A 22,196-nucleotide genomic window follows, 5' to 3' on the forward strand; every position below is an offset into this window, starting at 1 on the left:
TTCGATTTTTATTTCAGGTGAACAAATACATAGTTTACAGTCAGTTCATTTTGAAACAAAAAACAAGCAAATTTTCGATTAAACATATTGTAATTCTTCAGATTTAACCTAATGAATTCTAACGGCCCCAAATTAATTGTGCAAGGCCCTTTTATAACGGTAGCCGTTTAACACAGACCACTGTGTACGTGCAATTTATGAAATGAGTGACAACCTTCAGTGTGATGAAGTTGACTTTTAAGTCTCTCGATTGAATGGCAGAACCTATATTACAACATGTTAATTAAGCACTATTTTCCATAAAGCAAGCAATGCCATTTGCTTGTGCTAAATATTTAACAGTCTAAACCTTCAAATATATGAACAATGGAATCGTAATTTCTCCTAAGTGAACATTATAATATTCTTGCATTACACTCCTTGTTACTTCGAAACTTCAAGGGCGTACAAAATAAAAATGCTTCACTTACCCAACAGTATTCTAATATTTAAATGAAATATTTAAGAGAGAACTTTCATAGGTGTTCAAAATCATTTCTAAAAGGAATGAAAAACCATGGAGAATATTTCAAAAATACCTTGTAGATTTTCAGTTAACACCCCCTCCATTTTCAAAACCATGTGCTGTAGGTGATTATAAAACACAAACACCAGGTGAAGTCCTATAGTACTCAGCAAAGGAAGAAATAATTGCTGTCAGTGATATCCGGGAAAATTCACCAGTTAACTGACCAAGTGGAACAAAAGACAAACATTTAGTTTGTCCTATTATGTTATCTCATATTATCCTTCCAGGGAAGGGGGAAAAGGGGTGAGGGGAATACACACCTTGTCTACATTGCTATACATGCCAGCATTGTCAAATCGCACTACCAAATTACCTTTTCTTAAAGCACTTATATCAATATATCGTAACCAAGGTCTTCCTATAGAGGTGTTTCACGGGCAATGTTATTTTTTTTGTTCTGTTTTGTTTTCCCTACAGCTTATCGTGTTTAGCAGCTGCAGATTTTATTTGAGCTCCGATGGTGTTGATCCTGACTGAGAGATGGCTTCACCTGCAAAACATCACAATAATTTTTAATGTATTCATAAGAGAAACAGTAAGGTAAAACTGTTAACCAGTCATTTTAAAGGCTTTTTCACCATATTTTCCTATGTTTCCACTTGGAGATTGCCCCCTAAATCTAAACAAAATTTGGAGAATGCATAGTATAGTGCTTTGCACACTGTAAGTGCTCAATAAATACAACTGAATGAATGAACTCCAAACATGCAATTCTATATTTCCATCGTTGTTGTCCATTGTGTTGATTTTAGTATTTACATGGCTATGATTGCTATGGGCAAATAATAATAATGACGATGGCATCTGTTAAGTGCTTACAATGTGCAAAGCACTGTTCTAAGCACTGGGGAGGAAACAAGGTGATCAGGCTGTCCCACGTGGGGCTCACAGTCTCAATCCCCACTTTACAGATGAGGTAACCGAGGCACAGAGAAGTTAAGTGACTTGCCCAAAGTGACACAGCTGACAAGCGGCGGAGCCAGGATTAGAACCCATAGATCGCCGTATTTAATAGGTGGTGAAAGAAATTCTAAATCCAACAATTACATTGTCCGAGACAATGGGTATTCCACGAATGAACTCCCTGCCACTGTAGTATCACATTCCCAGGCTTCCGATCCTCCTCTCCCGGCCCTCGCCACTGTTAATAAATCCACTCCCCTCAACGTACACTGCCTATTTTCTCACCCTTCTGCTCTTCTTTCCCTAGTCCTCGCCAGTTTTAATGAATTAACTCCCCACTCCCTGCTCTGTTGTTCTGTTCTCATGGTTTGACTCCTCCTCTTCTCCTTTGGGGCAAGGCTATCGTGGCTTACAATTATATGATACAAAAAATGAAGGTATCCTTACCCGGGGATCCCGACCCGGGGGAATCAGGCGGAACCACCTCCACAAAATAAATCATGTGGCCGCCGCTGTGACTGGACTCTGAACCACAGGGAGCCTGAAATTCTGCTCCTCTAGCTACAGGACCCTCATGGTCTTTACTTTTGTCTTTACGCTTTCGTAGTGCTCTGTTTCATCTCTTCCTGTGGGTCTGTCGCCAATCCACGCTTCCCCGTTTTAATTTTTTCATTATGAGCCCCTGGAAGGACGGAAACCATGCCTAATTCCTACCCGTGAGTTCATTTCCAGTGCTCAGTACAGTGCTCTGCAAACACTACCACTACTCAGACCATCATATTTAAAAGGGTACACACAACAAAGAAATAAAAACGTTAACATCTATAGGTTATGAAGTGATTTCTCCTTCCCTCGCTAATCCTCCTAAATGATCTTTCACACACAACTGTAAAACGATTTTATACATTAAAATAAAGATTAAACTTTCTTTTATCTTTCACGTGAATTAAAAAATCAGTAAACTTTCTTTTATCTTTCAGGTGAATAAAAAAATAATTCTGCTAAAGTCTGTCTTGAACAAGGTGCTGAAAATAGGACTAGACAAGTATCATTTCAGTTATCCCTCAAAACTATATTTCTAGACCTACTTAGTTGATTAACAGTGCATTTCATTTTTTTTTAGAATTCTACTTTACTGTAGTAAAGTAGAATTCCCCTTTTAGACTGTGAGCCCACTGTTGGGTAGGGACTGTCTCTATGTGTTGCCAATTTGTACTTCCCAAGAGCTTAGTACAGTGCTCTGCACATAGTAAGCGCTCAATAAATACGATTGATGATGATGATGATGATGTAGTAATTCTTGGATTGGGTAGAGAATAGTAACAGGAGATACACGCTAACGTTAAAAGATGGCACTATGGCTGAAGAAATACCACAGGTCCAGATTAAGAAATGAATTCACCCTTTACCAAGAAGTTTTCTTCAATCTAAGATCTTTTACTTTTATTTTTCTCATTCAGTTCAAATTTTCTCTGTGTACTCACTTGGACTAGTGGAATCTGCAACACAAAACAGGGAAAGGGCAACACGTTGGTCAGGCAGTGTGAGTAATAGATGAAACATTAAAAATTAAAAAAACTCAAGAAAACGTAGCCCATGTATCCAGTAGATGATGCCATTCAAGTTCAACACACTTCATTCTTGAGTTGGGCTGCTACTGTAATCATTTTAGTGGATAAAGCTTCTTAGGAAAAAATTTGAATCATAAGTGTTTCTAAATGGAAAAAAAAAAAGATTGGTGAAGAGCTTCACCTCTTCCCTTCCCTAAGACATCCACTCTTTTCCAGAAGCAGGGTGGCAGGCCTTGGGAATACCAGACAAGGAGCCGCAGTTGATGCCACATGTTGTACACCAGGCCCACAGCATGCCATGATGATATTATACGTGGCAGGTTGCACATGCTTTGCATTTCTCGGGACCAGAGCCCGTCTGTTCCCTTCTCAGATCTGAATGACCTTTGATGTCGTTTCTGAGCCGTGCATCTCTGTGACAGAACTGAGTTCAGGAGCTAAGTTCCTTTTCCAAGGGAAGGAGGAGCGGTTTGTACCCTATCAGTACCGGAAAGGGGACAGAGCAGCTGAAAATCCGATGTGCCTGTGTAAAACCAGAGGATTGGCCACCCTCCCTACAGGTGTTAATGTACAATGAAAGAGATGAGATGCGGAGCCCCAAAATGAACGAATGAGATTGCCCTCGTTATCTTCCCCACCTCTGACCGTTGGAATCTGTCCAGTGTGGCATTTTTTGGCTTATCAGTTCTTCCAAACTACTAAAAGATGAAATTAAATTTAGTTTCATGTAAAATCATCTTAGAATCACTCTATCATCTTGGGCATGAGGGAAGTTCTAATGAAAACCAAGTACACCTTTCTAATTTGTGTCCTTTGAAAGCTGATAGCTTTCCAACCAAAAAACAAAGGAGCTCAGTTGTTCTAAGTTTAAACGTGCAAGAGGCATAATTAATATAACCTGTTTTAAGTAACCTTTAAGATAGGAATGTTTAAACTGCATTCTAAAATAAGATCTCTTTGAATGGAAAACTATAGTTGCTATCCATTAAATCAATAGAAGACTTCTTGAAAAGCATAGTCCAGAAGTTGCTTTACCTTCATGTTTTTCAGTGTCTTCAGGAATTTCCGAGCTCTGAGATTCTTCAGAAATTTCGGTCACCTCAGAAATTTTGGATGTTTGCCGAGATCTTTTATCCCCCTCTACATAACCATTGCTAATCAGTTTACTGAAGTTTGTTGGCTCGCTTGATCTTTGACCGGGCCTCAAAGAGAGGAAGACAAATGCCATAAAGTTACAATAACAAATCAGCAGTAGGATGTGAAAGTAATCATCTTTCCCAGACTTGTGAGCCCGTTGTGGGCAGGGGAATGTATCTGATGTTATATTGTACTTTCCTAAGAGCTTAGTACAGTGCTTTGCACACGGTAAGCGCTCAATAAATACAATTAATAATTAATGATCTTCTTTGGAAAAGAAAATATGTAGCAGTTGAGACTGTATATGGCTTCTAAAAATCCTTAAACCAAATGCACGTAAACTGTCCTTTATTGTGTTGTGTGTATTGTGTTTATTCTGATAAACAGCCAGCCCATATTCTAAGACTGTGGGATTGGAGAAGGGCGAGAAGGGAAAAGGCAGTGTCAGCAAAGTAGAATTGCCCAGAAACCCACTTGCCCTCCAAAGGCAAACCTCCTTACAGCTTTTTTGAGCTGCATTCCTAGCCTCACTTGCCCCAGGTCTCTGACAGCCTGACATTTTTCAATTGAGGCAGATAAAGACCCAAAACGGTAGCTTTCTACCCTGTTGGCTTTCTATCTGGCTCCTTCAGAGCCCATCCCATCTAAACTCCCTAGGACCTTTTTCACCCTCAAAATAAAAAATGAAATGTTGCCACCAGTGTCCTAGGCAAATGGGGAAGTCTTTAAGAACAAATATGAACAGTTTTCATTCTTCCTGGACAGTAGCTCCCTTTACTGCTCCTTCCTGTAAGGGGGAAAACAAGTATGAAGCCATTTGCCTCTTAGATTATTGCTAAGTGGGAAGCATTTTAACACTAGTAATGTTCCAAAAATGTTTGCAAAATAGCTTAAAGGTTATTTACTTGTAAGCAGGCTCATAAAATATTCTTTTAAAGAGTCTCCTTATAAGTGTTTGACTATGGTAAAACGGTATCATTTGTGTGCACACCTTTTTATGACTCCTCTCAATCTTATCACTCTCTCCTGTAGATACACTTAAACCACCACCTTTGCTCAGCTTCTTCTTAGGGAATAACTAAATTAGTTAGAGTTCTGGGTGGAGTGCTCTGAGGTCTAGTATAGGTCAGCCTTCCCCACTGGTCTCTGTACCATCACTTTCAGACACAAATCAACAATTCAAAATCAATTCACAATTCAGACACATTGCACAATTCACACACAATCCACGGTTCGGACACAGATGCTCGGACAATTCATATCTTGGCTCTGAATTGATGTCAGAAATCTCACCGCTAGTTTTCAACCTTACGTTTAGGAAAAGTAACATAAATGCCAAGTGTGGTTGGACATAATAAAAGTCTACAGGTCCGAAGCCTAGGAAAAGTTAACTTAAAAAGATAAAGAAGGCATGAGCAGCAGTGATGGATTTGTTTCAAAACCTGATTAAAGCATCCACAATTTTAAAAGACTTTGGGTTTGGTATTTCATTTGATTTACAATACAATACTTGCAAACGTTCAGAATATTTTTCCTCGCTGGGTTTGCACATGGCCAAACGTAAATTTGATATCATGGTGAACTGTTGGTACGGGTTAGCATCATTCAGGCAATCTTGCTTAATTTACAGAAACCAAAAAGAGTCCCAACTGGCAGCCTGTCCTCAGGCCTTCTAAACCAAGTTTCTGCTTTTCTGTCATTTCTCAGAGAGAACGGCAGGTTGGAAATCAATTTGTCAGAGACTTTTGATTCATACACAGAAGTTTCTGATAAACAGTCAACATCCTTGCAGTTTGAGTACAATAGAATTTGAAAGATTTAATCGGCATTTCTCTAGCAGAGTAATGTGTTCAATGTTACAGGTATGCCTTCGGTCGTTTAGTAAAAGTTAACACTCAATGCGTAGAAAGAAAAACAAATGAGGAAGCCATGAAAAAAAAAATCCCTTCCCCATTAAAAAATGCAAAGGAAATCATGCAACAACTCAAAGATTAAGAAGGGTTTTGGACCCAGAAAAGGTTGTTCGTCCCGTATCACACACGTTAAATACCACTTGGAATAGCTGCTGGTAAATCTCACACTATGAGGTACTAAAATGGTTCTACTTCATGAATTACTAAGGGTAGAAATGAGATGAGAATTGAAAAGTTAATTTAAATATAATTAACCTTAAGACCACTTACATTGGTGGAAAGGAAATCTTACTTCCCGAATTACTATCCTTGGTTCCAGCAGTGGAAGAGACCATTCTTCTTGAATACCTTGAGTTAATGGCCGGCAGTTTCACCTGAGATTTAAAAAAAAATTACACATTCCAAGTTTAATGAAAACATTCATAACTTGTGTACTAAATGAGGAGCAGAAATAATGCTAAAATTTCTATTGCGGTCTACAGTACTCGGCTTTCTGCAGTTTTCTGTAAAAGAGGTATTACCGGCAATTCCAAGAATCGTAATATCATGTGAATTAATAAGTAGGTTTTATTAAAGAAAACCCTTCTTGATTCAAAATTCAGGGACCAAAGCCAACTCACGTTGAAAGAAGCAGAGATTCGAATGTGTCTTGGAAATTACAAGGAAGCAGAGTGTTTAAATCTACTTCTTTACCCCCAGAATGTGTGATGGGTACTGACAGTAGCTTTACTCAGTGGCATAAATAGAGAACTGGGTTGCCTAACAAGTCCGTCTTTTATCAATCCCTTGAGGATTCTAAGGAAAATGCATGAGGGAATGAATTCTGGATGCTCTTCTTTCATGGCCTCCTCTTCCTTCTTTGCTTCCATCCCCACTTTACTATAGATGCTGCTTACGCACAGTTTCTACCCTTGATGTCAGGCTTCCCAATGCCAGAATTCTTGGCTGAAGCCCAGGTCCCTGATGATGAGTTTACTGACGGTAGGGAGTCCTGGCACTGAAGTATGTGGAAGTCTAGTGGTTAGGTTAATTACTAAGCTAATTAGTAATACCTTGGAGATGGAGGGGGTCTGCTTCAGGTTACAACAGGGTGGTGGAGCTGGGGGAAATCTGGGATCCCCCTGGGGTTCCAGGGACCTGGAACAAACGGGGTCTCCTGAACAAATGGGGTCTCCCAAACCATCTCCAGTTTCCAGCGTATCTGACGCAAATTCCTGGAGCAAATTCCAGCCCCGAACCAGGGGCTCTGACGTGCTGCAAAGCAGCAAATGGCCCCCTAGTAGCCTGGAAGAAGTCAGTCAGTCAATCGTATTTATTGAGCGCCTACGGTGTGCAGTCCACTGTACTTGGAACAATACAATATAACAATATGACAGACACATTCCCAGCCCACAGTGAGCTCACGCTTTAGAGGGGACGACAGACATTAATATAAATAAACCAATTACGGATGTGTGCATAAGAGCTGTGGGGCTGGACGGGGGATGATAAAAGGGAGCAAGTCAGGACAATGCAGAAGGGAGTGGGAGGAAGGCTTAGTCAGGGAAGGCTTCTTGGAGGAGATGCGCCTTCGATAAGGGTTTGAAGCCGGGGAGAGTAATTGTCTGTCAGATAGGAGGAGGGAGGGCTTCCCAGGGCAAAGGCGGGATGTGGACGAGAGGTCGGCGGCGAGATAGATGAAACCGAGGCACAGTGAGAAGACTGGCATTAGAGGAGCGAAGCGTGAGGGCTGGGTTGTAGTAGGAGAGTAGCGAGGTGAGGTAGGAGGGGGCAAGGTGATAGAGTGGTTTAAAGGCAGTGGTGAGGTCCCGTTTGAAGCATTTGCCAACAGTGGTCCTGGGAGCCAAAGAGCCCATGGTGTACCAGCTGTAGAATCATCTCAGCAAGATACCCACGATGAGCTGCCATCAACCCAGGGCAGAAAACTGGGTCATCTCCGGAATTGCTCAATGAGAAGGTTCACGGATATCAGCATCAAAACAAAGACCTCTCCAGGAAAGCATTCCCAAATACTATCAACAAAAAGGAAGGAAGCAGTGCTATTTACATCATCAGGAAAATTATTTGAGATTCCTGGAGGTATTTCCTTTAATAATTGTGGTATTTCTCCAGGGCTTACTGTACGGGAAGCACTGTACCAACGCCCTAAGAGGGGTGGCAAACTGCTCTCCAAACATGGAGAGCAGACCAATTACCTGGATAGTTGTCACCTAAAAATGCCTTTAGGTTTTTCATGCCAAACATGCCCATCTACTCAAAACTATCCAGGTAATTCAGGCCTGAGGTTAAGTGGGGGCCTGAATTGGCTGGGCAATGTGTGCGAATACAAAGCTTCTGCTCAAGATTCCTAAAGGCAGTTGCTCTCCCTAAAAAGGAAGCATCACAAACGTCACTTCTCCTAGACCGCATTCTCAATAAACCCAGCGCTAAGGAAGACTGAGACGTGGAACACTTCCAGATGCAGGTTCGCAACTGTTTCCCACACCACCACATTTTACCTAGATGTGCGTGATCAGAAGAACGTCCCCTAATTCTGCCATCAGGGTCTACCCAAAATTCACAAGAGAAATGACAGTATGTGTGATCTGAGGTCACAGTAGATTTTAATACTTTACCTTTTTTTTCTCTTTTTCATTTTCCTCAGCTTCCCTCTGCCAAAATGTTTTCATATCAAAATCAAAAGGCCCCCTTTTGGACTCATAAATCCCATTAGCTTGATTGGGGTTAAATTCTTCATGAATCATATAATCTGGCATGGAGGACACAGGAATTCTGTGGAAAGAGATTTAGCAAAAAGAAACAATTACAAAACTTCCGGTTAGCTGCAAAGTCTCTCTTTCCCCCTTCCTCCCCTTTCCCCAACATCAACTAGGTCTTCCTGGGAAGAGAAATACATTTGTGTCTCCTCCTCCTCCCTAACTAGCGTGTCACTGTCCTTCCCTTTTTCCCTTTCCTTACTCTCCAGGTCTGGGAATTTGCTCCTGAAAATTCGGCCTGGTGAGCTGTAGGGACCCTGTAAAAAAATAAACTTTTCCCAGGTGGGAAGTGGAATTTGGAGGAAGTCCCAACAGACATAATTGAACCAGGGCTAGGATAGGAAGGGGCTGTCAACTGTCTCTGGGGCACAGATTCGAGGGGTTTTTTTCTGGGCCACAGCAGACCACTCCAAATCTACAAATCACCTCCCCCTCTAGACCTTCAGTGCTGGCTTTCGTTTCACTAAGGAAAAAGTGCAATTGAAGATCGTCTCTCTAGACTGCAAGTTCATTATGGCAGGAAATGTGTCTGCTTATTGTTATAGTGTACTCTCCCAAGAGCTTAGTACAGTGCCCTTCACACAGTAAGCGCTCAATAAATACGACTGGCTGACTGGCTTTTGCTCCTTTGAGGATCCCACTGGCCTCGGCTGTCTCACTCAAGGCTGGCGCTAACGGTTTGGCAGCCGTGGAGAAACTTGCATTTTGCAGGCTGTGGGAGGACCCATTAGCTGTGCCAAGTAACATCTCTATACATCATCTCTGATATCTCAAACTTAGAAAAAATCAAAGTGAAGCCTCTATATCATTTAGTAAAAAGATTAACAATTTAGAAATATCTAAGTTGTGCTGTTCTCTCCATAGGTGAGTTCCCTCCCCGCCCAAACCGTAGAGAAAATCTGGGGCCTAATGTCAATACTTTCGAATTTAGTAATTATTTCTAAATCTTTTCACTGCCTTTCAGCAATGATTTTCTCACTACTCCATCGGAGAACCTGCTCAATCCCCTCCAATTGGACAACCCAGTTTGGATCACAGCAGAATCAAGTGAAAGTTCACTGTTCTCCAGATGAGTTATATTTTTGTGATAGATGGAAGGATACCAGCTAAGGTAAAGTGAGGCAGAGAAGCATGATCTCAAGAATTTTGGGTAAATCCTCTCATCATCAATCGTATTTATTGAGCGCTTACTGTGTGCAGAGCACTGTACTAAGCGCTCTCCTCTATCTTCAGCAATGCCAACCCCCCCACCACCCCAAAGCATTTCCCCCAAGGCTCCACAGTTTGCCTCACAACCAGGCATGAGGCCTACGAAAGGAGAAGTTATTTTCCCTCCACATCTTCCCTCACCGACTGTTTTCCTCCTCCCCCACTCTGGGGACGGGGAAAGAGAAGATAGAATTGAGTTTGTGTTCCCACACTGCTTGCCTCGGAACGACGTAGGGATTAGCATTTTCCTTAGCCTGGTTCTCATATTATTTCGTAGAGGGAACTGCGGGCACGGGCTGCACTCATATCTCATTTTACAGATTAGACTGCTGAGGGCCAGAAAGGACGAAGGACGCTCCTGAAGTCCGGAGCAATCTGATGGAAATCCAACCCATCCGGTCCCTGTCTCTCTCACTCAGAAGTCAAAATAAAATCATTTTCTAGGTGTAACAGCCCCATGGTGAGTGACAGTGAAAGGGCCCGGGTCCGTTGAGGGGCCAATCTGGGGGCAAGACGGTTTCCCTCCGGGGAAAGGAGCCGGGTCACCCCAAGGGTTCTGGATCAAGGCCAGAGGCCACCTTTCTCCGTCAGAGGTTAAGGAGTGGAGCCACCACTTTTTTTTAATGGTATTTGGTAAGCACTTACCAGGAGTCAAACGCTGTTCTAAGCGCTGGAGTTGATACAAGTTAATTAGGTTGGCCACGGTCCCTGTCCCGCATGGGGCTCACAGTCTAAGTAGGAGGGAGAACTGAGGCACAGAGAAGTGAAGTGACCTGTCCAAGGCCACACGGCAGGCAAGTGGCAGAGCCGGAATTAGAACCCAGGTCCTCTGACGCGCAGACCCAGGCTCTTTCCACTAGGCCACGCTTCACTTTGGTCCTTCCTCCAATCCCCGTCCCCGCCGGCTTCACGGGGACACTGGCCAGGCAGCCCAGGCCTGTGGCCGCTGGCAACCAAGTCGGGCCCACACGATCAGGGGAGCTCTCCCCGGCCGGCTACTATTATATTCGTACCAAAACTGCCATTCTGGAACTTTTCTTTTATCAGAATTGAGTTCAGGTCCATTCCAGCTTCCTTCCAGCTCTTCCCTCATCCCCACCAGTCCCACCTTCCTTATCATTCTTTCAATTTCCAACTCATCATCTCCTTCATAGCCCTCAACTCCTCAGTATTCCTCATCCCTTCCCACTGCTGCACTGCCAGGCTGGACTTGTATCAATTCCAGCGCTCAGAACAGTGCTTGGCACATAGTAAGCACTTAACAAGTACCATAATTAGTGCCCCTATTAGTATGTTTCCTCAGTCCCCCATCCCTTGTCCTGCCACATGAATCTTGCAGAGCCCCCAGAGTCACAAGGACACGACTGATGTCGGGCGGGAGGCAAAAATATATTTAAAAAATGCCTCCCTGGATGACAGTCAGGGCCAGAAAATTAAAAAAAAAACCCAACAAATTACAAGAAGGAAAATCCAATGAGCAGAAGCAGGAAGTAGAGAAGCAGCGTGGCTTAGTGGAAAGAGCCCAGGCTTGGGAGTCAGAGGTCATGGGTTCTAATCCCGGCTCCGCCACTTGTCTGCTGTGTGACCTCGGGCAAGTCATTTCACTTCTCCGTGCCTAAGTTCCCTCATCTGTAAAATGGGGATGAAGACTGTGAGCCCCCCGTGGGACAACCTGATCGCCTTGTATCTCCCCGAGCGCTTAGAACGGCGCTTGGTACATAGTAAGCGCTTAACAAATGCCGTAATTATTATCATTATCAAGTCCAAAGCACACTTACTCTCTCTGATCAGCTGCTGATGGTTTCCTGTGGTGAGTATACCAATCAGGTACCGTGTAGTGGGTCTGATCGACTGTCGTTGGCTTGCTGTGGTGGATGTACCAGTCGGGCACTGAATATGCTACCGGAGAGCCTTTTCTTGTTCCAGGAGTAGTGTGTTTCAATAAATCTTCAAAATTAAAAACGGAGAAATGACGGTAATTCAGCTGGGAGGGCGCAGAGGTTTGAACGGGTCGGGCGGGGGGGAGGGTAGAGAGGAAGGAGAGAATCCAAAGAATACCGCAGAGGAAGAATCAATCAATCAATCAATCAATCAATCGTATTTATTGAGCGCTTACTATGTGCAGAGCACTGTACTAAGCGCTTGGGAAGTACAAACTGGCATCACATAGAGACAGTCCCTACCCAACAGTGGGCTCACAGTCTAAAAGGGGGAGACAGAGAACGGAACCAAACATACCAACAAAATAAAATAAGTAGGATAGAAATGTCCAAGTAAAATAAATAAATAAATAAATAAATAAATAACTGGTAGAACTTTTGAGAAGGGCTGAATTCGGGAGGCGAGACACCTAAGTCGCGAGGTTCTGGGTCAGAAAAGCTATTTAATGGCCGTGTCCCGAATAATTTAGGGAACTAATCACTTCTCCCGCTTCCCGCCGCTGTTTCTTCAAACCGATTTTGACATCTACTTGCCAATATCTCTGTATTTACAGTGACATTCCACTGGAAGACGTCCGTCCAGTGCCTCTTGAGCTTACCCCCTAGACTTTCTTCTATTTGATGACTTTCTTCTCACGTTTCCCTGTGCCCTCCCCTCCTCCCCCACCTCCTCGTGGGCTCTTTGGAGTGTTCCCATTAAGTAATGAAAAAGCGGGAGGGTTCCTGCACACTGCTTCACTAGCAAACAGCAAATGTTAAACCACAGCAGGTATTCCCTTCTGACTCGGAAATCGCTGTTGTGTCACCAAGAGTAGTAGGTTGTCTCTTGCTAAAAATCAGCGTGGCCTAGTGGATACAGTACGGGCCCAGGAGCCAGAAGGACTTGGGTTCTAGTTCCCGCTCTGCCGCCTGTCTGCTGTGTGACCTTGGGCCAGTCACTTCACTTCTCTGTGCCTCAGTTACCTCATCTGTAAAATGGGGATTAAGACTGTGAGCCCCATAGGGGACAGGGACTGGGTCCAACCTGATTACCTTGTCACTTCCCAGCGCTTTAAGACGGTGCCTGGCACATAGTAAGCGCTTAACAAATACCATTTTAAAAAAAATCTTAACAAAAGCTACCGGACTAAGCTGTGAACACTGTATTATTGTCCAATATTCTGCTTTCCTAAATTTTTAACTTCTTAATTTATAAGGGATGTTCTTGAATTTGAAGTAATAGGGAACAAGGAAAGCTGGGACAACTGGAGCAGTGTTGCCTAGAAGAAAGAGCACGGGCTTGGGAGTCAAAAGGTCTGGGTTCTAATCCTGGCTCTGTCAATGGACTGCTGCTTACCCTGAGCAAGATACTTAACTTCCCTGCGCCTCAGTTTCCTCATCTGTAAATTGGGGACTCAATACCTGCTCTCACAATAGCTGTGAATCCCATGTGGGATGGGAATTGGATCCTACCTGCTAGACTTGCTTCTGCCCCAAGGCTGAGAACAGTGCTTGACACATAGTAAGAACCTAACAAATGGCATGATAACAGTAAGTCACAAATAACCCTAAAAAACTGAATCTAGCCACTAGGTCTTCCTTGATGTCACTCTGGAAGTCAGAGAAGATGAAAGGAAGCAAACTGGCCAGTTGAACTGGAGGATTACGGTGGTTAGAGAGATAAATTAATTCTACAAATAATCAACTAAAGTTATTTCTCTTGGAAGTTTGCTTCAAGTGAGGCTGAAACAGTGAGTATTCTTTAAGAATGGCCAAATGCCGAAACGCAAGCACAGTCTTACTGATGGCATAATTAGATCCGATAATCAGAGCAATGCAGAGAGTGGAACCCTAAAATTTGTAATAATAATAATGATGGCATTTATTAAGCGTTTATTATGTGTAGAGCACTGTTCTAAGTGCTGGGGAGGTTACAAGGTGATCAGGTTGTCTCACGGGGGGCTCGCAGTCTTAATCCCCATTTTACAGATGAGGGAACTGAGGCCCAGAGAAGTGAAGTGACTTGCCCCAAGTCACACAGCTGACAATTGGCGGAGCCGGGATTGGAACCCATGACCTCTGACTCCAAAGCCCGGGCTCTTTCCACTGAGCCACGCTGCTGCTTCAAATTTTGGTCTCCAAAGAGGACACTTCAAGTCATGAGAAGCAACGTGGCCTAGTGGAAAGAGCACGGGCCCGGGAGTTGGAGGATGTGGGTTCTAATCCCAGCTCCACCACGTCTGCTGTGTAACCTTGGGCAAGTCACTTCACTTCTCTTCTGCCTCCGTTACTTCATCCGTAAAATGACGATGAAGACTGCGAGCCGTATGTGGGACGGGGACTATTCCGGCGCTTGCTTCACGGGCCTAGCACAAAGTGAGGGCTCAACGAACACCATTTAAGAAAAAAAACTAAATCCTAAAGAACACCCAGGTTCTTTGCTCCCTTTAAATAGAAGTTTCTATAAGTCCCCAACACCGAAACGTCGAAATCAAATAAACTGAATTTGTTCACCGGGCCTTCCTCCTTGTTTCGCCAGCTTGACGTAGTCTGAGTCCGTGTCTTTTATCCATTTCCGACGGCTGCGAAACGTAATCTCAGGGTGAGGTTCTCCGAGGTCGCTCAAGCCTGGGATCTGGGATGCTGGAGGCAGGGTGATGTCGGAAGTCTTTTCCGGTCGTTTCAGTGGAAGATGGTAATACCAGTCTGGAATGATTATGGTATCGCAGTTTTATAAATCCAGTAGATCTTTGTTAACGGCGAGTTGATTAATGACTATAACAGTGCTTCGAACAGGGCTTGGCACATAGTAAGCGCTTAAAAAATACCATCATTATTATTACTATATACATTGTTAACAACTTAATAGTATTTATTGAACATTTTCTCTGGGCACAACATTGTGAGTACTAAGCACGATGGAATTGTAAACACGACCCTTTACTTTGGGGAGTTTAAAATCTAGGTGGGGAGGCAGATATCATAATAAATTACAAATAGGGGGAAGCAACAGAGCATTTATATATATATACATATAAATGCTGTGGGGGGGAGTCTTATTAAAGGCACATCTCCTCCAAGAGGCCTTCCCTGACTAAACCCTCCTTTCCTCCAAACATTGCTAAAAAAATGTTCCCCATTACTATGCCTTTTGGGGTGGGAGGAAGATGATATAATTCATCCTCCAACCCCAAGGCACACATGCACACACACACAAATGCCAACTAACAGATATTGTGTTAAGGTCCACAGTTATGACATACAGGGGTGACAGTACGTATCGAGTCTTCCCCAATACAGGTAGCTCAGAACTAATCCCCGCCACCCTGAAAATCCAAATCAAATTGGAAAAAGGGTGATCTGCATGTTGTCTTTAACCAAAGACCCACTCCACACCTCTCCATCTCACTGACGACGTATCTAGAGCTCCTTAAAACTCAAGGCTGCATTCAGTGTTGTCTAAGTGCTTGGGAAACCGGATCAGGCCTGGAAATAGGGGACTAAAGTGGGAAATAATAAGAATGAAACTGTGGGAGCTGGAGTTGGAAACTGGCAAGAGTTGGGTTTTCACGGCGAACCGGCGGCTTCATAAAGAAGCTCGAACAGCATGTTCCACCCCATAGGTGGTGGTTTCCTCTCTTTGCCCAGCCTTCGTTTGTATTTATTTCTAATATTCTTTGAGCACCTAAGCACTTGGGGAATCTACAAAAAAATAAAATAAAACTAAGACAGTCCTCATCCACAAGGGAATTAACAATCTGGGAGAGTTCTGAGTTCAAATCCCGATTAAACAGTATGTTATTTCGTTGCAATTTTTTAATCAAGGAAAAGTTTTTGCAAAAGTGAGGGCTATAGTCTATCAGGTTACTTACTCCGTTTATTTTTGCGTACTTTTATCAATTATAGACTTCTTTTTCTCCCACTCTATAGGAATGCCTTGTTCCCTCAGTGGGCTGTCAGCACCTTGAAAGCGAGGATCACGTCCTCGATTCAGTTTGATCGTATTTATGGAGCGCTTACTGTGTGCAGAGCACTGTACTAAGCGCTTGTTTTATTAGACTCTAGCACTCTAGTTTTATTAGACTCTCCCGAGACAGCCAGGGCCAGGCTCTACCTGTGAGATTGAATGAATGAATGAATATCCTGTATATGTGTATATATGTTTGTACGTATTTTTTACTCTATTTATTTATTTTACTTGTGCATGTTTATTCCATTTATTTTATTTTGTTAATATGTTTTGGTTTAGTTCTCTGTCTCCCCCTTCTAGACTGTGAGCCCACTGTTGGGTAGGGTCCGTCTCTATATGTCGCCAACTTGTACTTCCCAAGCGCTCAGTACAGTGCCCTGCACACAGTAAGCGCTCAATAAATACGACTGAATGAATGAATGAATGAGAGGCGATCAGTACATCCTTCTCCGCACTCTTAAGAAATGAAAACGAAAGAACGTTCTTCCCTCCAGCCTGACATTGCGAAAAACCATTTTAGGTGGTGAGTCCTTAACAGGGGTGGCGAGTTCGGGATTCTCTGGGCAACACAGCAGTGTGGCCTAGTGGAGAGAGCACAGGACTTGGGTTCTAATCCCGGCTCTGTCAACTGCTTGCTGTGTGACTTTAGGCAAGTCGCTTAACTTCTCCGTGCCTCCGTTTCCTCAACTGTAAAATGGGGGGATACCTGTTCTTCCTCCTCCTTATACCGTGAGCCCCATGTGGGACGGAGACTGTGTCCTACCTAATTAACTTGTATTTAATCCAGTGCTTAGAGCGGTGTTTGACACATAGTAAGCACTTAATAAATATTATTATTATTTTTTTTAAATAATATGGGTAAAAGGTTCTGACCTCAAAACCATACTACCTTTCCCCTCCGGTCGCCCGGAAAAAGCACCCCACGGACCCTCCTTACCACAAGGAGCGTAGCGGTTTGGGGATCCGGAGAATTCTTTGCTCGTGTTCCTCATGGCCAAGACCTGCGGGGAGGAAAGCGGGACCACGGATTAACACCGGAGCGTCTACACAAAAAATAGAAAAAAAATAAAAATAAATAAAATAATGGTATTCGTTAAGCACTTACTACGGGCCAAGCACTGGGGTAGTAATGAGGTAATCAAGTTGTCCCATGTGGGGCTCACAATCTGAATCCCCGTTTTACAGATGAGGTAACTGAGGCACAGAGAAGTCCAAGGCCACACAGCAGACAAGCGGCGGAGCCGCGATTAGAACCCACGTCCTCTGACTCCCAAGCCCGTGCTCCTTCCATTAAGCCACTCCGCTTCTCAAAATACGGTACTTGGGCAAGTCGCTTCACCGCTCCGGGCCTCAGTTCCATCACCTGTAAAATGGGGATTAAGTCTGTAAGCCCCAAGTGGGGCAACCTTGCATTCAGTCGTATTTATTGAGCGCTTACTGGGCGAAGAACACTGTGCCAAGCGCTCGGAAAGTACAAGGCAGCAATAAAGAGAGAAGCAGGCTGGCCTAGTGGCCAGAGCACGGGCTTGGAAGTCAGGGGATGCGGGTTCTAATCCCTACTTGTACTTCCCAAGCGCTTAGTACAGTGCTCTGCACAGAGTAAGCGCTCAACAAATACGATTGAATGAATGAATGAATGTTCCGGCACTTGTCTGCTGTGTGACCTTGGGTAAATCACTTCACTTCTCAGTTACCTCACCTGAAAAATGGGATTAAGACTGTGAGCCTCACGTAGGACAACCCCATTACCCCATTGTTATCTAGAACAGTGCTCAGCACCTAGTAAGCGCTTAACAAATACCATAATTATTATTAATTATCATCCCCGCCCACAACAGGTTCAGAGTCTAGACCTGATGAACTTGCATCCATCCCAGCGCTTAGAACAGCTCTCAGCACATGGTAAGGGCTTGACAAATGCCATCAAGCGCTTAGTACAGTGCTCTGCACACAGTAAGTGCTCAATAAATACAGTTGAATGAATGAATGAATCATTATTATTATTATTATTATTATTATTATTGTTATTGTTATTATTATTATCCTTAGGAGCAGCAGCACGACATAGTGGATGGAGCACAGGATTGGGAGTCAGACAGTTATGGGTTCTAATCCTGGCTCCGCCACTTGTCTGCTGTGTGGCCTTTGGCAAGTCACTTCACTTCCCTGTGCCTCAGTTACCTCATCTGTAAAATGGGGATGGAGAGCGGGAGCCCCTCGTGTTTAGAACACTGCTTGGCACATAGTAAGCGCTTAACAAATGCCATCATTATTATCATTATCCTGGCCGGGCCTGTGGCTTTCTTTCCCGTGCATCCCGTGGTTTAGCGGAAAGAGCCCGGGCTTGGGAGTCGGAGGTCGTGGGTTCGAATCCCGCCTCCGCCACTTGTCTGCTGCATGGCCTTGGGCAAGTCACCTAACTTCTCTGTGCCTCAGTTATCTCATCTGTAAAACGGGGATGAAGACTGTGAGCCCCCCGCGGGACAACCTGGTTACCTTGCATCTCCCCCAGCGCTCAGAACAGTGCTTGGCACGTAGTGAGCGCTTGGCTCTGTGGAAGGAGCCTGGGCTTGGGAGTCAAAGGTTGTGGGTTCGAATCCCGCCTCCGCCACTTGTCTGCTGCGTGGCCTTGGGCAAGTCACCTAACTTCTCTGTGCCTCAGTTATCTCATCTGTAAAACGGGGATGAAGACTGTGAGCCCCCCGCGGGACAACCTGGTTACCTTGCATCTCCCCCAGCGCTCAGAACAGTGCTTGGCATGTAGTGAGCACTTGGCTTGGAGGAAAGAGCCCGGGTTTGGGAGTCGGAGGTCGTGGGTTCGAATCCCGCCTCCGCCACTTGTCTGCTGTGCGGCTTTGGGCAAGTCACCTAACTTCTCTGTACCTCACTTATCTGTAAAACGGGGATGAAGACTGTGAGCCCCCCGAGGGACAACCTGGTTACCTTGTATCTCCCCCAGCGCTCAGAACAGTGCTTGGCACGTAGTGAGTGCTTGGCTCTGTGGAAGGAGCCGGGCTTGGGAGTCAGAGGTTGTGGGTTTGAATCCTGCTCCCACCACTTGTCTGCTGCGTGGCCTTGGGCAAGTCACCTAACTTCTCTGTGCCTCAGTTACCTCATCTGCAAAATGGGGATGAAGACTGTGAGCCCCCCGCGGGACAACCTGGTTCCCTTGTATCTCCCCCAGCGCCCAGAACAGTGCTTGGCACGTAGTCAGCACTTGGCTCTGTGGAAGGAGCCCGGGCTTGGGAGTCAGAGGTCATGGGTTCGAATCCCGCCTCTGCCACTTCATCATCAATCGTATTTATTGAGCGCTTACTATGTGCAGAGCACTGTACTAAGCACTTGTGAAGTACAAATTGGCAACATATAGAGACAGTCCCTACCCAACAGTGGGCTCACAGTCTAAAAGGGGGAGACAGAGAACAAAACCAAACATACTAACAAAATAAAATAGAATAGATATGTACAAGCACTTGTCTGCTGCGTGGCCTTGGGCAAGCCACCTAACTTCTCTGTGCCTCAGTTATCTCATCTGCAAAACGGGGATGAAGACTGTGAGCCTCCCGCGGGACAACCTGGTTACTTTGTATCTCCCCCAGCGCTCAGAACAGTGCTTGGCACGTAGTGAGCGCTTGGCTCGGAGGAAAGAGCCCGGGTTTGGGAGTCGGAGGTCGTGGGTTCGAATCCTGCCTCCGCCACTAGTCTGCTGCGTGGCCTTGGGCAAGTCACCTAACTTCTCTGTACCTCACTTATCTCATCTGTAAAACGGGGATGAAGACTGTGAGCCCTCCGCGGGACAACCTAGTTACCTTGTATCTCCCCCAGCGCTCAGAAGAGTGCTTGGCTCTGTGGAAGGAGCCCGGGTTTGGGAGTCGGAGGTCGTGGGTTCGAATCCCGACCCCACCACTTGTCTGCTGCGTGGCCTTGGGCAAGCCACCTAACTTCTCTGTGCCTCAGTTACCTCATCTGTAAAACGGGGATGAAGACTGTGAGCCCCCCGCGGGACAACCTGGTTCCCTTGTATCTCCCCCAGCGCTCAGAACAGTGCTTGGCTCTGTGGAAGGAGCCCGGGTTTGGGAGTCGGCGGTCGTGGGTTCGAATCCCGCCTCCGCCGCTTGTCTGCTGCGTGGCCTTGGGTAAATCACCTAACTTCTCTGTGCCTCAGTTACCTCATCTGTAAAACGGGGATGAAGGCAGTGAGCCCCCCGCGGGACAACCTGGTTACCTTGCATCTCCCCCAGCGCTCAGAACAGTGCTTGGCACGTAGTGAGCGCTTGGCTCTGTGGAAGGAGCCCGGGCTTGGGAGTCAAAGGTTGTGGGTTCAAATCCTGCCTCCGCCACTTGTCTGCTGCGTGGCCTTGGGCAAGTCACCTAACTTCTCTGTGCCTCACTTATCTCATCTATAAAATGGGGATGAAGACTGTGAGCCCCCCGCGGGACAACCTGGTTCCCTTGCATCTCCCCCAGCGCTCAGGACAGTGCCTGGCACGTAGTGAGCGCCTGGCTCGGAGGAAAGAGCCCGGGCTTGGGAGTCGGAGGTGGTGGGTTCGAATCCCCGCTCCGCCGCCTGTCAGCTGGGAGACTTTGGGCAAGTCGCTGGGCCTCAGCTCCCTCATCTGTACAATGGGGATGCAGCCTGTGAGAACTCGACGAGGTTGCAACCTCCGCAGCGCTTAGACCAGTGCGGGGCCCATAGTAGGCGCTTCCTAAATGCTACTGGGACGACGCTGCTTCTCACCGTCCGTCGGTCAGTCGGTCGGTCTGTCGGTCGGTCGGAGGGGCAGGGCCCGGCCCGCGCCCCAAACAAGGCGCCGTTGCCGGGGCAACCGAGCTCTCCGAGCCGGGCGCGCCCACGTGACCCGCCGCCCGCCCAATCAGAGGCCGCGGGGGGCGGGGCCTGCCCCCCAGTTGGGCGGGGCCATGCTAGGGAGGGGGCGGGGCCTGCCCTGACGGGGGTGGGGCCTGTTCCAGAGGGGGCGTGGCCGGCTCTGACGGGGGCGGGGCCTGTCCAAGAGGGGGCGGGGCCGGCTCTGACGGAGGAGGGGACTGTTAAATAATAAAAATAATAATCATAATAATGGCGTTTTATTAAGCGCTTCAAGGCCCTGCTGAGAGCTCACCTCCTCCAGGAGGCCTTCCCAGACTGAGCCCCTTCCTTCCTCTCCCCCTCGTCCCCCTCTCCATCCCCCCGTCTTACTTCCTTCCCTTCCCCACAGCACCTGTATATATGTATATATGGTTGTACATATTTGTTACTCTATTTATTTATTTATTTATTTATTTTACTTGTACATTTCTATCCTACTTATTTTATTTTGTTGGTATGTTTGGTTCTGTTCTCTGTCTCCCCCTTTTAGACTGTGAGCCCACTGTTGGGTAGGGACTGTCTCTATGTGATGCCAATTTGTACTTCCCAAGCGCTTAGTACAGTGCTCTGCACATAGTAAGCGCTCAATAAATGCGATTGATTGATTGATTGATTGATAGGTGCAAAGCACTGTTCTAAGCGCTGGAGAGGTTACGAGGTGATCAGGTCGTCCCACGGGGGGGGCTCACAGTCTTCATCCCCATTTTCATCATCATCATCATCATCATCAATCGTATTTATTGAGCGCTTACTGTGTGCAGAGCACTGGACTAAGCGCTGGGGAAGTACAAGTTGGCAACATCTAGAGACGGTCCCTACCCAACAGTGGGCTCACAGTCTGGAAGGGGGAGACAGAGAACAAAACCTTCCAGATGAGGGAACTGAGGCCCAGAGAAGCGAAGTGACTCGCCCAAAGTCACCCGGCTGGCAATTGGAGGAGCCGGGATTTGAACCCACGACCTCTGACTCCAAAGCCCGGGCTCTGGCCACTGAGCCACGGCGGGACGTGTTGGAGAGGGGGCGGGGCCTGTTCCGAGGCGGGCGGGTCTATGTTGAAGAGGGGGCGGGGCCTGCTCGGGGGCGGGCGGGTCTATGACGAAGAGGGGGCGGGGCCTGCTCCAAGGTGGGCGGGTCTATGTTAGAGAGGGGGCGGGGCCCGTTCTGAAGGGGGTGGGGACTGTTAAAGAGGGGCGGGGTCTGTTCTAAAGGGGGCGGGGCCTGTTGAGGAGGGGAAGGGCCTGCTCCCAGGTGGGCGGGGCCTGTTCAGGGGGCGTGCATGCTCTGAAGGGGTGGGGACTGTTTAAGAGGGCGGGGCCTGTTAATGAGGGGGCGCGGCCTGCTCTGACGGGGGAGGGGTCTGTTAGATGGGGGCGTGTTGAAGAG

General features: G+C 46.1%; 1 protein-coding gene across 1 annotated transcript; it reads right to left on the bottom strand.

The window, feature by feature from the left end:
- Nucleotides 1-20,754, bottom strand: C18H7orf57 (chromosome 18 C7orf57 homolog). The gene is made up of 9 exons (XM_038760442.1): nt 20,685-20,754; nt 16,884-16,947; nt 14,491-14,682; nt 11,836-12,004; nt 8,708-8,864; nt 6,363-6,466; nt 4,078-4,244; nt 2,956-2,970; nt 1-1,058 (listed from the first exon to the last, which is right to left on the bottom strand). The coding sequence occupies exons 2-9, from the start codon at nt 16,936-16,938 to the stop codon at nt 1,012-1,014; spliced, it is 906 nt and encodes a 301-aa protein (XP_038616370.1). The 5' UTR covers nt 16,939-16,947; nt 20,685-20,754; the 3' UTR covers nt 1-1,011.
- Nucleotides 20,755-22,196: the final 1,442 nt, after the last annotated feature.

The sequence above is a fragment of the Tachyglossus aculeatus genome, chromosome 18 (genome assembly GCF_015852505.1).
Source record: "Tachyglossus aculeatus isolate mTacAcu1 chromosome 18, mTacAcu1.pri, whole genome shotgun sequence".
Taxonomy (NCBI): domain Eukaryota; kingdom Metazoa; phylum Chordata; class Mammalia; order Monotremata; family Tachyglossidae; genus Tachyglossus; species Tachyglossus aculeatus.

Bases quoted from the DNA above. Each gene is read 5' to 3' on its own strand.
- C18H7orf57 (XM_038760442.1), bottom strand. From the start codon at position 16,938: ATGAGGAACACGAGCAAAGAATTCTCCGGATCCCCAAACCGCTACGCT. The intron at 12,005-14,490 runs GTGAACAAATTC...TTAATTTTGAAG, and splicing joins GAAACAAGGAGGAAGGCCCG to ATTTATTGAAACACACTACT. The intron at 4,245-6,362 runs GTAAGTGGTCTT...CCTCTCTTTGAG, and splicing joins AAGATTTCCTTTCCACCAAT to GCCCGGTCAAAGATCAAGCG.